This window comes from Rhineura floridana, chromosome 2, assembly GCF_030035675.1.
Source record: "Rhineura floridana isolate rRhiFlo1 chromosome 2, rRhiFlo1.hap2, whole genome shotgun sequence".
Classification (NCBI taxonomy): Eukaryota; Metazoa; Chordata; class Lepidosauria; order Squamata; family Rhineuridae; genus Rhineura; species Rhineura floridana.
In genome coordinates this window covers 175,390,005-175,409,052 of record NC_084481.1, presented here as the reverse complement: position 1 = coordinate 175,409,052, position 19,048 = coordinate 175,390,005, and the positions used below count along the sequence as shown (strand labels likewise).

Genomic DNA, 19,048 nt, shown 5'->3' with positions numbered 1-19,048 from the left:
AAATTGCCTAAATTCTGTGGTGTGTTTTTTACTTGAATTCTTCCCTTGCTTTAGGCTTGGCATTGAAAAAGATCAGGGCTCTTCTGCATTAAGAGCTGTGGGGCAGGTAGAAATTAAATGGCAGTATGGAAATAAGCCAGTGTGGTGTAGTGGTTAAGGTGCTGGACTACGACCTGGGAGACCAGGGTTCGAATCCCCACACAGCCATGAAGCTCACTGGGTGACCTTGGGCCAGTCACTGCCTCTCAGCCTCAGAGTAAGGCAATGGTAAACCCCCTCTGAATACTGCTTACCATGAAAACCATATTCATAGGGTCGCCCATAAGTCGGAATCAACTTGAAGGCAGCCCATTTCATTTTTCATTACTGAAATATGGGGAAAGCTTCACCTGTTAACATTCTGTCTGTCAGACATCTAATTACTTGTGTGTGCCACCCTCCCCAGACTTACTTTTGATTTGTGAATGCCATGTACATTGCCCTTCCCTCCCCCATTTATCTTTGCAACAATTCTATGAGGTAGCTTAGGCCGTGGCAATATATGTACATAAACAGCAGCTGGTAGTTGTAATTGGTACAGCATTAATAACATACAGCCTCTGAAATCTGAAATGTATTTTGGTGGAGTCCAGTCCTATATATGTCTACTCCAGATTAAGCCTCATTGAGTTAAATTGATAAGTATATAGGATTGCAGATTAATTTTTACTTCTGAAAGGAACACGCTGTCAGACATAAAATTTATTATTATTATTATTATTATTATTTTATATCCCACCCTTCCAGCAGGAGCCCATACTTTTCTGGACATGTTTGAAACAACATAGCTGGGTAGAGAATTGTGTTAATCTAATTGGGTAGTCAACATGGTGCCCTCCAACTCCCATCAGTCTGAGACAACATAACCAAGTACAGTAGGACCCCACTCATACGGTGGGTTATGTTCCGGACCCCTGCTGTAAAGAGAAAACCGCTGTAAAGCAGAACCCATTGAATAGAATTGTGCGCGATGCCCAAAAACCGCCGTAAAAGCGGAACAAGTACCGTATGAGTGGGGCTTTAGTCTAATTGAGTCTAATTGAGACTGCTGCATTAGCAAAGCGCTGTAAAGCGAAGCGCTGTAAAGCGAAGCGCTGTAAAGCAGGGCCCTACTGTATCAGGGATGGTGGAAATTGTAGTCCGCCAATGTCTGGAGGGCACCGCATTGGCTATCCCTGGTCTGTAAGGCACCACAAGTAGCTTTTGTTCTTTGTTGCAATCCATACAATATAAGAAGAACCTGCTGGATCAGGCCAGTGGCCCATTTAGTCTAGCATCCTGTTCTCACAGTGGTCACCTAGATGCTCTAAAGAAAAGCCAACAAGCAGGATCTGAGTGCAAGAGCAGCACTTCCCCACTTGTATTCCCAGCAACTGATATTCAGAAGCATCTACCTCTGATTATGGAGGCAGATCATAGCCATCATGGCTAGGTGCCGCTGATAGCTTTATGCTCCATTAATTTGTCTAATCCTCTTTAAAAGCCATCCAAGTTGGTGCCCATCACTACTTCTTGTGGGACCAAATTCCATAGTTTGACTATACGCTGTACAAGAAGTAAGACTACATTTTTAATTGTAGGAGATGGGATAACATTTATTCTGGTGGATTACTTTTGATATGTGCATTTTCTGTTTACCTACGGTATGTCTCTTAACTTCTATCTCTGAGAGTTCAATTGTGCATGTGTCTACTCAGAAGTAAGCCCCAATGAGTTCAATGGGACTCCCAGGTACATATGTATAGGATTAAATTACCTCTAAGTTACACTGTTGACAAAAAATATATACAAAGAACTAGTGAAGTATTAAAGTTTGCATTTTTCTTTTATGATAGGTGGTTGCCATATTGATCAAAATGTGTTTTAGTGGAAAGGAGTGGGGCCAAGTACCCTACTGATAACCTGTGCCCCAGGAACCTGAAGCCAGCCCTGGTTTGTTCCATGAAGTTCCTTCCAAAGTTCCAAAGCAAACCCATTTCAATCCATCCATGCCCCCCAACTACAGGCAATTTTGTAATAAGGCATAGAGGTTTGTGCAGAATTAATTAATTTCCATTATTATTAATATTATTTTTTGCTACATTTTATACCTTCTCCTTAGACTTCCAAGCTTGGCATATAATGCTTCTTATACAGAATTAATTTCAAATGCTGCATATTTATTATCATCATAATCATCATCTCCAAATCCTACCTCAATTCATTGTAGACAACTCTTCCCCCCTCATTTTATTCTCACAACAACCCTGTTAGGTAATAGGTTAGGCTGAATTACTGGCCTAGGCAAGGTTATTCAGTGAGCAAAAATTATGCAGAGGATCTCTTTTAATTGTGCTATCGGCCTGCTTCCTTGCACTCTGACTGGGACAATCTTGCAGGATGGGGATGAAATGGGGGGACAGTTCACATGGCATCACAGTTGAAGTCAGGGTGGTGGATGTGAGATTCTGTTATGCCATTCTATTAATATTATGGATAAAAATTATTCTAATACCCTTTGTATGTGTTTAATGTTGTTTTAGGCTACTTAGGTGTGCAGCAGCCAAGGCCAGCACTTTGTAGGCACTCTATTTTTTAAAAAAGTAACCGAAGTGTAATTGTAGTTATTATTTTTTAGTAACAGTAATCAATTCCTTTCAGTAATTGTAATGGTAATTTATTCCTTTCGGGGGCCAGGCAACAGTAATTGTAATTTATTCCTTTTTAAAAATAATATTCCAAGCTCTGGACAAGCCTTCTCTTAAAAGAAAACTCCATCCATGAAACTCTACAATTCAGAGGTGCATGTTCCCATTCAGTGTCACTAGTCATGGATTACTAGTGCAAATGACAATTCAACCACATGAGAAATGTTGAGAAGACCTCCCAACTTCTACCACACATAAGAATGTGTGGCAGAAAAAAAATATACCACTATACTTATGATGAAGCAACAACATAGTAGAAAACCTACCATAACCATTCCTGGTTGTTTGCATTGCAAAAAGCCTTTTATTCATATAAAAGCACTCCTCAACATGACCTGAGGAGGCTTCTCTGGATTTCATCTTTAGAAGCCTGATTTTCTAAAGCAGCTTTTATAATGGCAAAAAGCAGCTTTTTTGAACGGTACTGCATTGAGGAACAGCAGTAGGAGGGAGAATTCATATGTATGGAGCTTAGACTGAAAATCCTTATGTATATATCATGAAATAAATTGTGAGGCAGTAACAGGTTTTGTAGGGAAAGAAGGTGCATTCGGACATCCTGTGGGTAACATACAAATGATAAACAAAGTATAATGCTATTTAAATCCATGAAGAAATGTAAACGGTTACCAAATATCAGCTCCCACTCTGAAGTGGGGGTCCTCTTCTGCCCAGGATGGGGTGGCAAGGGAGAAAGCCTAAAAATCCCATTGGCCAACACAAGGTACATGGCATAGTTCAGGGTGGACCACAAAGTCATTCCTCCAGGTCCACCCCTGGATTTTAAAAGTTGCTCCTTGCATTAATGTGCCCACTTACCCACCTACTCTTACTTCTAATAAATTGCTTTTCACTCAAGTCTTGTTATGGATAAAATTGGCTACTAGAAGACAGGTCTGGAAAGGATTTTTTCTAAGATCATCTCAATTAACATGATGACTTGTTTCAAAGCAGACTTTCAAATCAGGCTGTGTTAAGTGCTATGCAGTCCACATCCAGTCACACATGTGACTCTTTCAGGTGTTATACAGTTTCCAGGTTGTGCTTAGTATGCTGACTGCAACCTCATACCTGCATAGCACCTAACAGAGTCTCATTTGACTGTCTGCTACCTCCTCCTACATTCCATCTTCAGACTGTGTCCAACATGCAGATTCCATGGTTGCACTAGCAGCCAACTTTTTCCCTTTACCATCTAGCCTAAATAAGCATTCTGGAGAACTTAACAGCTTGCACACTGTGTTGTGACATTTTGGTTGATCTAATAAAGATATTGCCCTAATATGGATTTTGGTGGATTTTCTTTCTTATGGGCCAACACAACTACTTTTAATTTTGCCAAACAAAGTTGTTATGAGATAGAAGTATGGTATTGAATACAATGACAGTAACAACATAAAACATACTGTAAGTCAAACTGCATCACTATGAGACAATGTTTCCTACTTCAGATGGCTGTCAAATATTATATATTCAATTGGATAGCATGATAATGGAACATGAGTTACCCTATATAAGACCCTCAAAATTTATATTGGTCCCATGGTTATATGGGTTGCTTTCATCTACCACATCATACTAAGGACACCTTGTTTCCCCTTCCTGAACATTTTAGGTTCATCTATGTGTCTTACTACCTACTGCTTTCACCTGATAAGAGCAGATGACAGTTGTCATGAATTGAGAAGAATCTGAAGGGCCATAATACATTACTAATGTTCCCTTTACCCTCTTCGTGTTTCTACCTTATAATCTAGGAATTGATTTCTGAACATAAGTGCTCTCATGTCTAAAGTCAGAGTATAGGAAGTGTTATGACTAAATATTACTTCAGCAATACAATGCTCTATGTCTACACATTTTAATACATCAATTATATCTAGATCAGAGAAGACCCAATGAAACCAATGACTACATTAGTCATGACTAACTTGAATCCATTTATTTCGATGGGTCTACTCTGAATATGACTTAATCAAATACCATCTCAAGGGTTTAAACTGAGAGACAGGGGAGTTGCTCAGAGTTCTTGAAGATTTCTTTACTGAAACAAGATCTTAAGATGTGTCACTTGTGTGATGTTATTTCATTTCAATATTTCACTACTTTCCAATATGTCTGTTCTCTGTTTAATTTATGCTGCAGCTTTACCATTTGGAGCAACCCCTAACAATAATATACATATGTCCATGATGCACAGCATTTTTACCTTAACTCAGTCATCTAAATGCTTGCTTTGGAAAGTACCTTGCTGATTGACTGGGCTTTCTGGTGGAAATCCTTAGTGTTTCGAATATAACATAAGGTATGTCAGACTCTATAGCAACAAATCATGGCTTAAGGAGGACATGCACTGATCTCTCTGAGTGAAGGAAGAGCTAATTGGGAATTAGATTCAGTGTGATTATCACCTTGTTTATGATAAGGAAGTAGTCTTTTGAATGACATTGTAAATTCATCCCTGATTGTGGTGTTAAAGCAGAGCTTTTTTCCCCTTCTTCTGCTTGGTTGTGAGGGTTTGTTTTTTAAAGCAGATGACAATGTTATGCTAGGATAGGCTTAAGTCTCAAAACTGAACCAACTGTATCAGCCTGTTGTCAAATCTCACCTTTTCTTATGGCACAAAGCATATGTTTCGAATATTTATTGTTACAATAATGAATGTTAGTAAATCTCTCACTGTTATTGGGAATATTACACTGACCCCATTAATATGAATTGTTCTTATGCTGCTGGAATGGACCAAGCTACAGAAACAGACATTTGCACAACCTCTCCATGATTAGGGGCCATAAGGACACAAAGATGGCATAGGCATTTGTGGACCATCTGAATTCTTAGCCAGAAAAGGAAGAGAGAAGAAAAGGGAGAGAAGAGGAAAGGGAGATAAAAAGACAAGAAAAAGAATGAAGTGAGCTGACTGTCATGGGTCATTTTTTTAATCCAGAGTATTGGACATGTAACACAGCAACAAGAGCTGATCATTTTGTTTAATCACCTTTTGGATCTTTGCCAGATGGTCTCTATTGAGAGCAATGCAAACAGAGAGAGATGAACTGCGTCTAACATGCCACTAGAGCTTTCCCGTAAATGTCTGAGAACTGAATCCAACAAGAATTTCATCTCAAAGCAGAAAGGGATACATTTAAAAACTATGTGCATTAACTATACTTTTCCCCATAGAATCCTCACTTGGCATGAATAATTTACCCACTCTTATGCTAATGGGATCATGAAAGTATCCCTCCGTCTTTAGTGCAGCTATTCTCAGCTTTCAGTAATTACCCCACCCAGTGAAAATAACATGGCTTCTCCATTTGAACATCCTACTACTACCTGACAATTAGAAAGATCATGGTTGACAGTGGAATGGTCCAAAAAGTGGACAGAGCCCAAGTAGCCTGAGGGCAGGTTTTGAAGGGGAAAAAAGTTCCATTGTCAGCATTTCTTTAGTTGCCTAGGATCAACACAATAAAAAATAGCTTCTCTCTCCCTCTCAAACATTTTACATTTATTAACAAAGAATTTTATTAGGAAAAGAGTGATAATTATGAGTGCTTTAGGATTCTGTCAGCAAAATTTTTAAGATCTTTAAATCTTCTTAAATTTATATATATGGTATATAATCTTAAATATGGTAAAGGAATATTCAAACATGTTAACTTTGTTATCTCAGAAATTAATCAAATAAAGATTACCCTAGCACTGAAAGGGGTTTTAAGGTTAAAAAATAGTCTGTTATAAAGACCTAGTCTTTGACCTCTGTCCACAACACTACATACTAGGTAGTTCACTGTGTAAAAATTATCAGGCTGAAACATCTGGGAAAGAAAGCTATGAAACAGCAGGGAATGCGGCTGGTTTATTGTTTATCTTTTGTTTATGAGGCAGTATTCAAGTTTAATTACTACTCTAAATTAAACCCTAACAGGCATCAGGAGACATCCCTTTACTGAAGTTAAGTTTTTTTAAAAAATACAGAGATTCTAACACTAGACTTTTCAAATAGTTCAACATATATAAGAAGATATTAGTCAGAGTCTAGCAATTCAAAAAAACATTTCAACACTTGCATGTAAGTTTAAGAGTACTCATTTATGGAAGCATCCCTATTCTAACTGGTACATATATTTATACTACTGTAATTAGACAAGTTCAAAAGTGTCAAATAGTTTTGGACACATGGGGCAGATTAAACATGTCAGAAGATGGGTCTTGTATTTAAAAACAAAAATGCACATTATAATGTCAAAGATCCTACTAATTGCCCTCTCTTTGGTAATATTGTTCAATTATTTCCTTTGAGAAGCCATGTGGAGAAGCGGGGGTGGGGGGAAGAGGGAGAGAGAGAAATTCTTTGTGTTCTTTATCTTAACAGTAAGTGACCAGTTTAGGATGAACTTAGCTGTAGGAAAAATACAAAGTTAAAAGCAACTTGCAAAAGATTATTCCAGATGGCATCTGTCATATCATATTTAGGGGATTTAAAAAAAATAAAAGAAAGAAAGAAGCTCCCACTACTCACAACCCATTGAGAGAGATTTCATAGGCTCCTTTAAAACATCATATGTAGAACACATAGTAAATATACTCTAATAACTTTGAATGGTTTCTAAAATATATTTTATGTTATTTTAAAGAACCCATAATTTGTGAGGGTGGGCAGAAACTAAGGGAGTAAGATGTAAGTCTTAAAATGTATTATAATATTTTAAGAGCTCACTCACCTCTAAGCTTTAAATTCAATAAAAGATGGGAATCTGCAGTTTTCACCATAATGACTAGAAAACTGTACAATAAATAAAAGAGATTTACTGTGAAATTGTAGCCCCATTGACTAGCTTGTTTAATAGAAAGGGAAATATACAGTAACAAAAATAATTTTCAAAAATAATCCAGGAGATATTTTTCAATGTAGGAGAGTAAAAAGAAAAGAAAGATGGGTGAATAATAAATTGTTAATATCTTTAGCTCAGTTTGATCTGGTAGATTAATGGTTAATATGCACGTAGTGTGTGTAGTGTGAGCTCAGCAGTTACTGGGCCAACTGTCTCAGTATTTCTGGGAATTCTGCCTATTCACAGTGCAGGGATGGTTCAATTGCTACAAAATGTACAAAATGAATTTTACAAAAATGAATTGCAAGGGAAGCCCCATTACAATGATTTTACAGCAAAGATGTCAACATCAATTTTTCTCTCATGCATAACTAATGATTAAAACAGCACAGTCTATTTGCTTAAGACAATTTATTTCATATTGGCACATAAAAATATTAAAACACAAAGTTATCTCTGTCCTTTTTTATTCATTGCTGCTGAACTCACACTATTGTTCAAGCTAGAAAAATAATAATAAAACAAGCTTGGCAAGAAATACTTAAACCAAAGATTTTATCAATATTCTCCAATTTGTCAACATCTCAGTAAAAGCAATAGGAGGGAAGTGAATGTTTTTGAGTGTGCTTTCAACATTGGGAAGCCTTACTCTTACTATAGGTCCTATCTACCATGCTAATAGAGATTATTCATGCACATCAACCATAAGGGCAGGATCTAAAAATGTAAAAGGAAAAGATGATTTTATAAAACTGCTTTACTGCTGTATCTTATTCTGCTGAAAATAAGACATTTGCCCTAATGCAGCAAAGGTGTTCTGCATGTACAAGGAGGTTTCTGCAGCAGCTCTCCTTGCTGGATGACATGTGTGCCCACAAAAGGCTTCTACGCGGATGGAGCACCTAGGGCAAGGCACTCAGTGCCAATTGCTGGCTCAGTTCCATGCATGCATTCACTAATAAAGTGGCAGCACTATCAGCTTTGATCATCTGTTTGTAGGGAGAAAGAACTGTATCCAGGCCTGCCTTTCTGCCTCCTCCTATACACACACACACACACACACATCCAACAAGTGATTAGCACAATCAAACCTGACTGTGATGATGACTGACGTGGAATGAAAATTTGTAGAACTGTTTAAAACATATTGAATCCTGTTTAACTTTATGGGGAAACTATTGTTAGAATTCATGTAGCTACATCACACATTACTTTGTAGTAATTGTGATACTGTACCACCTCCTCCACCTCCCCAAAAAGGCAGAGATTTTGGCCTTTATTTTCATTCAACAAAATTACCATTTACATTTTAAAAAATCTAGCTCATCTGCTTTGAATGGAAGTTTGATAACTTGCATACATGATGGAGGTATACACGTGCCCAGTTTACATAACAATGTGCAGTATCTGACTTTTTAAAAGTCAATGTAAATATAAATTAAAATTGTATAGTCGCTTCCCCCCATTTCTGCATTCATTCTGTTACTGGATTTGAAAAATAGTAATTTTACGTATGCCTACTGTGTGAACGCTGTTTGTATGATCAAGAAAAGAACAGTTCTATTTATAAAAATTCATACCACTATGAACACAGTTTAACTTTTCCAGTATGAATTAGCTCAAAGATGTAGCATACCATAAGCATGTGCAGTTTTAGTCAATATCTCTGTTGACTTTGTCCTGGAGTAATTAATGAATCTTTCCCACAGAAAACATTGGATAGCAAGAAAAACATTAGGCTATCAAAAACAGTATTTAAAAGGCTGCTGTAGATATTCACTTACACCAGTGTGGTCATATCACTAACCATGGGAATATGAGGAAGGAAAACCAAAATGCTAGAAAAATAAGTGTTTATTTGTAATCCAATCCCAACACATTTCAGCCTTTGTATATTTAGACCTTCATCAGGGGAATAAAGGCTGGCACGAAGTATCTTCCAATAAGCAAACTGCTTTTACTGATGCAAACACCTCGGAGGCAGTTTGCTTATTGGAAGATACTTCATGCCAGCCTTTATTCCCCTGATGAAGGCCTAAATATACAAAGGCTGAAACGCGTTGGGCTTAGATTACAAATAAACACTTATTTTTCTAGCATTTTGGTTTTCCTTCCTCATATTCCCCTGGTTTATATGCTAGCCACTTCCTGTTGTTCATATCACTAACCATACCACTAACTTTTCAAACATTAACCTCTCCTTATTAACACAAGTAGCCTTATTTAAGGTGATCAGAATTTGAGCTTTTCACATACAATGGACTGCGAAAAAGACAAATAATTGGGTGTTAGAACAAATTAAACTAGAACTGTCACTAGAAGCTAAAACGATGAAACTGAGGTTATCATACTTTGGACACATCATGAGAAAACATGATTCACTAGATTCACTAGAAAAGACAATGATGCTGGGAAAAACAGAAGGGAGTAGAAAAAGAGGAAGGCCAAACAAGAGATGGATTCCAAAAAGGAAGCCACAGACCTGAACATACAAGATCTGAACAGGGTGGTTCATGACAGATGCTCTTGGAGATCACTGGTTCATAGGGTCGCCATAAGTCGTAATTGACTTGAAGGCACATAACAACAACAAAATTTTGCTGCTTTAAATTTAAGGTTTACTAAGTTCATGCTCCCAAGCCTAAGCCAGTAGGACAGATGCCAAGGACTCTTCAATGGATAAGGAAAATCATGAGTGTGGATTTCATAGTTCTCTTAAGAACCTTAAGGTTGTATCCAACACTGCACAAGAAGATTTCTGCTCATGGAACAAGATTTCCCCTCTCTCTCTCCCCCCGTGTGCCCCCAAAACTTGCTCCATAGGGTCCCCTAACTCCCAAGAGTGTGCAGAGGACAGAAAAGGAAGTTCCATTGCACATGTAGATGTCTGTTGCACAAATGGAACTGCAGCATTGGATACAACCCTTATCATCTGAGGAACTCTAGAGGGAGGGAAGCATTACCAGACAGCTAGTCTTTTGTAGACAACCTGCCTGTGTTAAAACAGCAGGAAAAGATTATTGCCCCTGCTGTAGAAGAGAACCAACTACTCCAAATTCATATAGTCATTCCCAAGCTAGTTCAAGGAACCAAAAACACCACATCCAGTACACATGCATGGCTCCAAGCTAAGAATTTGTCCCTTTAAATATATAATAGGTCAGCAGCTCTTGGATGAGCAAGCCTTTGACTGCCAAGGTATATAACAGGTTCAAAGGCATATAATGGGTAAAGCAGGTATCTCAGTTGCTGGTCCTCATCATAATTGATAAATACTTTGACCTCTGTGGCTAGTTTATCCCTTTTACCCCCTCTGTTTGCTCATGGGCCTACCCTTGGATAGCTGTATCTGTCCTACATCATCCTTATGTCATAATAATTTTGCTAATCTTTAAAGTACTTTTGCATGTGAATTTCCCTTGCAAAATCAGGTGAATTCTCTGCTTTTTCAATACCATCTCTGTCTTCGTTGTTTGAAGGCAATTGATGCCTACTGTTGCAGCACCCAAGGAGAATAGCTGGCTACATTTGGATGCATGTTGAAGAAAGAGATTGTTAAGCCTTTTTAAGAGGCCAGTGTATCTTGGGATCAGGTCTTCTGGGTATAAAACTAGTCTAAGATAGACCATTCACAAAACCCTTGTCTCATTAAGCACAAGTATTCCTTGGTGGTTTTCTATAGATTGCATGGTTTGAAAACTTAAATAAGTTTGTAGGATTATTCATGAAAAGTATAAAATCATATTCACTATCTGAAATACCCTATAAAGAGATTACAAAATATTGAAAAGTCTGTGAAAAATGTATCTATCACCATTGCATAGAACATCCACAAGTTGTTAGCAGTTTAAAGCAGTGATTTTTCAATTGTGTTTGTATTTTATTTTATTTTATGTAGAGGAAGGAAAACGTAGTAAGCCAGATCCTTTCTTCACACTAATGGGTAGATGATAAAGCTGCACATACGTCTAATGTGCTGATTAGAGTTTTACATATATACTTTCTGGCAAAACCCTAGTCTCCTTTCTCTCCTCCCCTTCTCTCAGCCCTTTTCCTGCTATCTCTCTCGCCATAACTCAACTAACCCAACAGAACCAGTCAGTTTTAAATTTCAGTTGGGACCCCAGTGACCTGTTAATGAATCTACAGAGAGGAGGAAAAACTCACAGTGTTGAGTTATGCCTAGTGTTGCTAGCTGACTTGGAGTCAGAAATGCTTGAAGCGTTAACGTAATTGCAAGAATGTGAAAAATGAAGCGTTGGGCTCCTGAGCAAAGTGAAAGGTCAAAGAAAGCCTTACACAAAACAAGTCTCTGGAAGATGGCCTCATTAGACCATTAAATCGGCTTCTCTCCCTTTCTCCCCTCCTCCTTTGTAAAATGTTTTAGTGTTTCATTTCTATTAATAGATTTAGTTGACCCTTCCTGACTTTAAATAAATAAATAAATACAAACAACAGCAAAAGAATGCCAAGCATATTTATTTTTTCCTCTTTGACAGAATAATATTTTCTGACACAAATTTGCCTCAAGTGGGTCTGAACCACAATTAAGATAGCAATTGCTTTGTAGCACACTAATAATTGACTAGTACAAGGTATAGTACAGTTTGGTTTTTTCTTGTACAACCAAGATGACATGCTAAAAACAACACTGAGCCCAGCTAATATAATTAGGACTATCTTTCACTGAACATTGCTGAATGAGTTTAACTCTTTCAATGCCAGTGTTTTGACATACTCATAACTTTTTAGTACATTAACCCTTTTTAATGCTGCCACACAGCCCTTCTCCAGGATGTAAAACTCCCATTCGTCCTCACCTTCTTCTCAGTCAGTGTGTTATGGATCAAAGCCTGTTGAATTACCCGTTCTAGAAAGAACAAGAATTTAGGCAGCAGCCTTTGTTGCATTCTGCTTTCAGGCTAATCAACTGCCAAGTATGCCCACAAGAGTGCCAGAAAAGAAATGTAGGACGATGAACCCTTTCAAATGTTATCCAGTTTTATCTTTCATTAGCCCACCTACTAATGATTGCTGATTCAGCAGAGATAAATATTTCTGACTTCTCTCCCTCATATCCTATGAAATTAGTATAAAGGGAATATAACAGAATATTTGTTATCCTGCTTAGCTTCTGTATAAAGATTGGGAATACAGAAGAAGTGAAATAAAGGGAATGATCTAGGGCATACAGTGAAAGAGATAAAGAGAAAGCACCCAGGGTGGGTAGGTAGGTGTGTCCCTTTCTCTGTGTGTGAGAGAGACAGAGAATATTCAGATGTTACTGTTCTATGTTTGTAACGCTAAGTCACATATATGGAAGCTTGAAGAAAATGGCTGAAAATGCACAACTTTGTAATGCAAGAACAACTGGAATAAACTCTGACACATGCTGGTAAGCCTCCTCAAAACTAGTGTGCAAATCATATGTGTCAGACAGGAGGCAGTAGAAGTAATCCTGGGATGAGAGAAAGAGACTGAGAGATCAAGATGTGGGCTACTTACACATGCTCATCAGTGGGATGCTAATGGAGTTTTACATATGCCTCCATCTGAGGGAAATTTTACTGAAGTAGTGGTATCCTTGAGGGACCAGTAGCTATGGAAAACTTTCTGTTATGGAACAAGGTTAGGGTACTAGATGGTAGTATGAGAGAAGTACAGTCCTGATGTAAAAGCAGAAAATATACACAGGGGTAAGAATGAAGAAGCACTCTTCTTTAATTCCCACATCAAGCAGATGATCAGGAAAGCGGTGAGAAAGCACAAATAGTTTTTGCCTGCCTGCAAGATTGTGCTCAATGAACTCACAGTTGTAGACAGAAACAGCTTCATACATCTCCCTCCACAACACAGTCCAAAAGTGGGCTGACAAGGTGTCAAGGGTGAGAGGGGAAGGGAGAATTTGAAGGTATAGCCTAGAAGTATCAACTTTGCCAGTCCCTCACATTCTCTCAAATGATCCACTTCAGTTGCTTGGGGGACTGTTTCCCTGAGCTTTTGCAGATATTGCCCCCTCCAAAGGAAATGATAAAGGCAAACAGAACAGAAGGGCTCTTTCAGAGTTTCCTTTCCCTTGCTGGTATTTCCTGAGAAGGGAAAAGGATTGTGACCATCTAGGCTTTCACAAAGAGTTTTGCCTAAGCACAGCATAAGTGTCAACTTTTAAAGTACAAACTGTTCACTAGAATGTGAGTATTCACTTTGGAAACCAGCTCTTCAAAAGAATGAGTGCCAGATATATAGAAATTATTGCTGTACTAAATGAAGCAGCAGTGAAGGTGATTAACTGGGCCAGTAAGAGCAAACCGACTGGCTAAAGAATCTGCTTGTGAACATAATGTAAACATTGTTGAGCTGTCTATGAGTCTGACCTTTGAGGCCTGTGAGAGTTTTAAAGACACAGTAACACATCCTCCAAACATTCTACTTTTGAGCAGTATAAGTTTCCTATCTTCAAACTTTCCTGGTCCCTATATACTATATTATGGAATTAATGTATGTGCAGTTCTTGGAAGGATGTATATTCATGACTAAGAATTAGATGGTTTAGAATTTAAAGTAAGTCTCTAAGCAACAGGAGGGGATGGAGTTCAATAAGGGAATTACATAAAGGTGAGTATTCAGAGTCTCTCAGACCTGTCTCTGGGTATACAGTCCTGGGAAGCAGGTGAAGGCCTCAGGCTCTGTTACAAACCTTAGTGTAAAGTTGCTGCTGAATAAATGCTACTCCCAACTCATCAGAGATACCTTCTCATTCCCCTAGGCCAGCCTTTCCCAACTAGTGGGTCACCAGATGTTGTTGGGCCACAACTCCCATCAGCCTCAGCCAGCATTGCCAATGGTCAGGAAAGATGGGAATTGTGGTCCAACAACATCTAGTGGCCCACTAGTTGGGAAACGCTGCCCTAGGCAGTGGCTAAGGGTCATAAATGGTTCTGCTCCAGAGTGGGCTGGACTGTACAGGATATGAGTCTATAGCACAAAGCAGCTAGTTGCACTTCTAAATCCCCATGAAAACAATGAGACCATGCCTCATAGCAGTGTGCCTACACAGGAACTTTCCATGAATTTCATTTCAGCAAATTCAGGTTTTGCCACTGAATACACACTCAGAAGGGAGCAGCATCAGTCTTAGGCCCCTTCTGAGTACATCTGAAGAATAAATATATGCCCTAAAATGTTTTTGTGATATTCACATATTGCATTTTTATAGACACATTCTAAAAAAACCCCCACAACTTACTTATACATTAAAAAAAACAGGAACAAAGACTTGTTCCATTAGCACAAGGATTCTTGGCTGTTCAATTGAGCTTCCCCTCCCTCTCCTATCTGTGCATGCCCCCCTGTCCCATAAATGTGTTCTGGGATTTCCCCCAACTGTCTGCAGCAGATTTGGGGAGGATGCAGAGTGTGCCTGGGGAGAGGAAAAGCAGAAATCCTTGCATGAACAGAATGAGTGCCCTGGAAACTGCCCAAAATGTGTGAAACAGCTCTAAATTTAGCCATACTTGGGGTCAACTGTACATGAGTGGGTGGTTCTATAGTTAGGAAGATATGAAGGTGCCTTAAGCACCGCCTTCTCTAACCTCAAGAAGTTTTGGTCTATATCTCTAACTTACTTATGCACTGTCAAAAAAGAGGAAATGTACAATCTAAAAGAGGACACAGCTTTGCATAAAAGTTGCATATGCTAATTTACAGGCGAAAATTCAGAAATAATTGCTATAATTTAAATAGAAATACAGTATGTCTCATCATAGTGGGGACATCTATAATTAGGTTACCTGTGTGCCTGCTCAGTCTGCTGTCCAAGTGCTAACGTCAAGGCCCTTGCTCTCCCTTCTTATGGTTCTTTATCTTAGACTGGACAGCCCTTGAAATAGAGCTTGTTCAAAAAGGATCATTCTACTTCCCACAGTGCATCAGAAAAGGATGTTAGGAATTCTAGTAATGGATCTCTCTCCCCATGTGTAGTTAATCTCTGTGAACTTTCCCACAATTGTGCCTAATATCTTCAAGAGACAGGTAAATAACCACAGAGCATGTGTTAGATGTGGGAAAGGGGTTCTTATTCCCAATAAAGCCAGAAGAACCATTAATCATAGTGTGCTGCCATTACAAAACTATATAATAATCAATTGCATATATATGAGCCCATACCTTACAATAGGTATGAGTCACTGATATCACCTTCAACAAAAGCATCTGAAAACCAAAACTATTAAGGCAGACCTAATTGTGCTTATATAAGAGACAACCACTCCTCATCTCCAAACAGTGGAGGTTTGATCTTTACAGACCAGTACAACTGGCTTTCATATAATATTTTCTAAAAGAGGATCTACAATATGTTTTAAAAGAGGGTAACTATGAAAACTGATTTGTAATATAAAGTAAATATTTATCAAAACTGGAAGGCTGTGGAAAATCCATTTTAAAATTCAAGGGGAGCAAGTGTTCTTGAGGTCTGAGTCTTGTTTAATTAATATTTTTGGAAAAAGTATCCAGTTATGCAGACTGTTGCACTGAATTCAATTAGATTAACAGCCTTATCTTCATTGTGCTTCCTTGAAAATAAATCCTATTGATTACAAAATAAAACACTATTGATTTTAGTGGGATTTACTTCCAAGTTAACATGTTTAATATTGGGCTGTAAATGTAGTACCTAAATGGACACACCTTTTTTGTCTTAATCCTACTCCTGAAATCAAACCCCCTTCCTCTGATTTCAATAATGTTTATTAATGCAATGCAATATGTGGCAATACACAAGCCACTCCAGAAGTGTAACTGTTAACTTTAATGTGGCTATTCTAGAAAAAAATGTTATATGGATTGCATCCCGGGCATTGATTACATGTGATTTTATTTTTTAGTGAGTTAAGCATGTATGTTTGTTTCATTTGTGGCTTAAATGTGTTTTAACTCCCTTTAGCTGACAGTACAAATTAAATTTTCTATTTAGAGACCAGTACAAATTTCTCCATCACAGCTGGGGTGCATGTCTGCCATGATATTTACTTACACCACACAAAAATAAACTGTAGATAACCAAATTTGTAAAAGAATTGGCAGAACTAATCAATTATTATTGCAAAGCTTGTTTGAAGATTAGATATTTAGCTTTCAAATAATAATAAAATACAGCTAAGTGGGTTGCAAAAAAGGAAATAAATGTCTCCCTAAGTTACAGCTGATTACACTGCAAGCCTGCCACTCTGTGTTTACACTAAGGCAGATGCACTGATATAATAAAAGACACTGAAGTTATTTTAGTCATGCCTACTTTGCACAAGGAAAAAAAGCTTGACCTTTTACCTTGCTCACTGCTGTTGTCTCCACTCTGGGAAGCATGGCCCCCACTGGAAGGCCCTGGTGTGCCTGCTGAGTGCGTTGAGGTTGCATCATCATGGTCTCTCCAAGAGGAAGGATTCTGATGTCAAAATGTTGGTTTTTTTCAACAGTCATCATTCCAGTAGCAAATTGAGGAAGGAGAAGAGCCAGGGGAAAAAAGTAGGCACATTAGCGTTTGTAAACATTCCCAAAATGCAGATACTGTTCAGATGCAGAGGACATGCTAATGTACCAATCCTAAGCATGTTTAAGCACATTTATTTCAATTAAGTTTGCTCCAAAGTAAGTGTGCTTCAAATAATAAAGATTGCTCCCCCCCCTTAAAATAAGCTCTAAAGTTGACTTTTTATACATACTCAGGAACAGTCTATTTTTCATTCTCAGTAACGATTCAGGAAAATACTTTGATAAACCTTTAATGATATCTAACACTTTGGTTTTATTTTTGTGCAGTGTAACTCCACATATGTCTATTCAGTACTAAGTCTCAATGAGTTAAAGGGATTTATTCCCAGGTACAGAACTGTAGCCCTAGTACTAGTAATCAAACAGGAATTATTATAGGCAGGGACACATGCAACAGCTATGCTATTCTGTCTTTCCCTAGTTTCCACTAATCCACCATCAACCACCATTTTTCACCTTTTCTATTTGGTGAGAAATCAATTGATTACTATACATGTTGGAAAATCTTGTTCCTCTTTTTCATATGTATGCACACAAATAATATTGTAAACAAATGCATTCCCGGTAGAAGAGATGTAAGATAATTTCAGCTTTGTAAAAAAGAGATTGCATATCTCTTTTCGGTATATCCCAAAATGTCTAGAATAATCACTAAATCACTAAAGGGGAAAATATCTATCTATCTATCTATCTATCTATCTATCATCAGCATTCTTCATCCATGAAATATAAGGTAATATTATAGGAAATTTGGCAAAACCTGACTAAGTGACGTTTCTGCTACAGTAGTTTAGTCTCATAAGTACCACTCATTTCTAATTTATTGAGTATTGGTTTTCCATGGAGAAAAGAGACGATATTTAAAAAGGGTAAGTGAAGAAAACTGAAAGTTACAGCTAAGTGCTACTTTGCTAAGTGTATTCTCCTCCTGGTCCTCCTCCCCTTTCCTGATCATTCCCAATACCCTGCTGTTGCTTAAAGGAAAACAGGAATTCTACTGTACAGGAAAAGGTTTATCAGCACCACATGAAGGCAGGCAAGAGATGGAATTTCCTCTTGCAGAAAAGGAGAGTAAGAACACATGCAATAGATCAGACTTGGGGCTGGACCTGCATTACTTGTCACCTATATATGACAACTTAAATTATACATAACCTAACAAGAAACATTTTTGTAAAATAATCTATGTTCAGGAAAATAGTGCAAACACTTAGCTGTTCCAACATAAATAGCACACATAATGACACTGTGTAGATAGACAGATATAGCTACACACATACATGTATACACCCACCACAAACATGCACACGCTACAAATCCATATTACATCAAGCAGTATCTGTCAATTGTAAAGCCAACAAAATCAAAGAAGTGTAGAGAGTGGTCAGAATCTGGTTCTGTCAATATTTTGGAGCCTGAGGTGAACAAGCTACATGGCATCTCCCGCACAATAAAAATATAGGTGGACAAATGCCTAACCCCCACAAAGTAAAAATGACAATCTCCCACCCATATATTAAATAATTAACCACTTTCTTCCTTTTAACGGACCCCAAATGCTTTGCTGCCAGAGGCAACTTGCAGGGCTGGCCTTGGGTAATGTGTAGACAGTATCTCAAGTTATCATCAACAAACATGTAACGAGTGCCACTCGTCTTACAACAAGTTGGTAAATCTGCACAGTCACATATTACAATCATACCCAAATGAAGTATTATATATTATTATCCCAAAATCCATAGTAATCAATGCAAAAGTCCAAGTATCTTTCAATGAGCAATAGTTGAACAGCAGAAAATGGATAACAGGTAACAGCCTACCAATAATAATCGCACACACTTCTCATTTGGTCAGTGAAACTATCTATGAAATCAAATAAGACCTGGAATACAACATTGCAATCAAACCAGCCCATTGACTTTTTTGTGAAGCAAT

The 19,048-nt window shown here is 37.9% G+C and overlaps 1 protein-coding gene across 7 annotated transcripts in view; it reads right to left on the bottom strand.

The window, feature by feature from the left end:
• MEIS2 (Meis homeobox 2) overlaps nt 1–19,048 on the bottom strand; it is a 337,285-nt gene that overhangs the window by 302,001 nt on the left and 16,236 nt on the right. For all 7 annotated transcript variants that reach the window (XM_061611511.1, XM_061611506.1, XM_061611507.1 and 4 more), the window contains one exon: nt 16,892–17,006. In XM_061611511.1, coding sequence (XP_061467495.1) covers nt 16,892–17,006 — 115 coding nt within the window. The remainder of the gene's footprint in view (nt 1–16,891; nt 17,007–19,048) is intronic.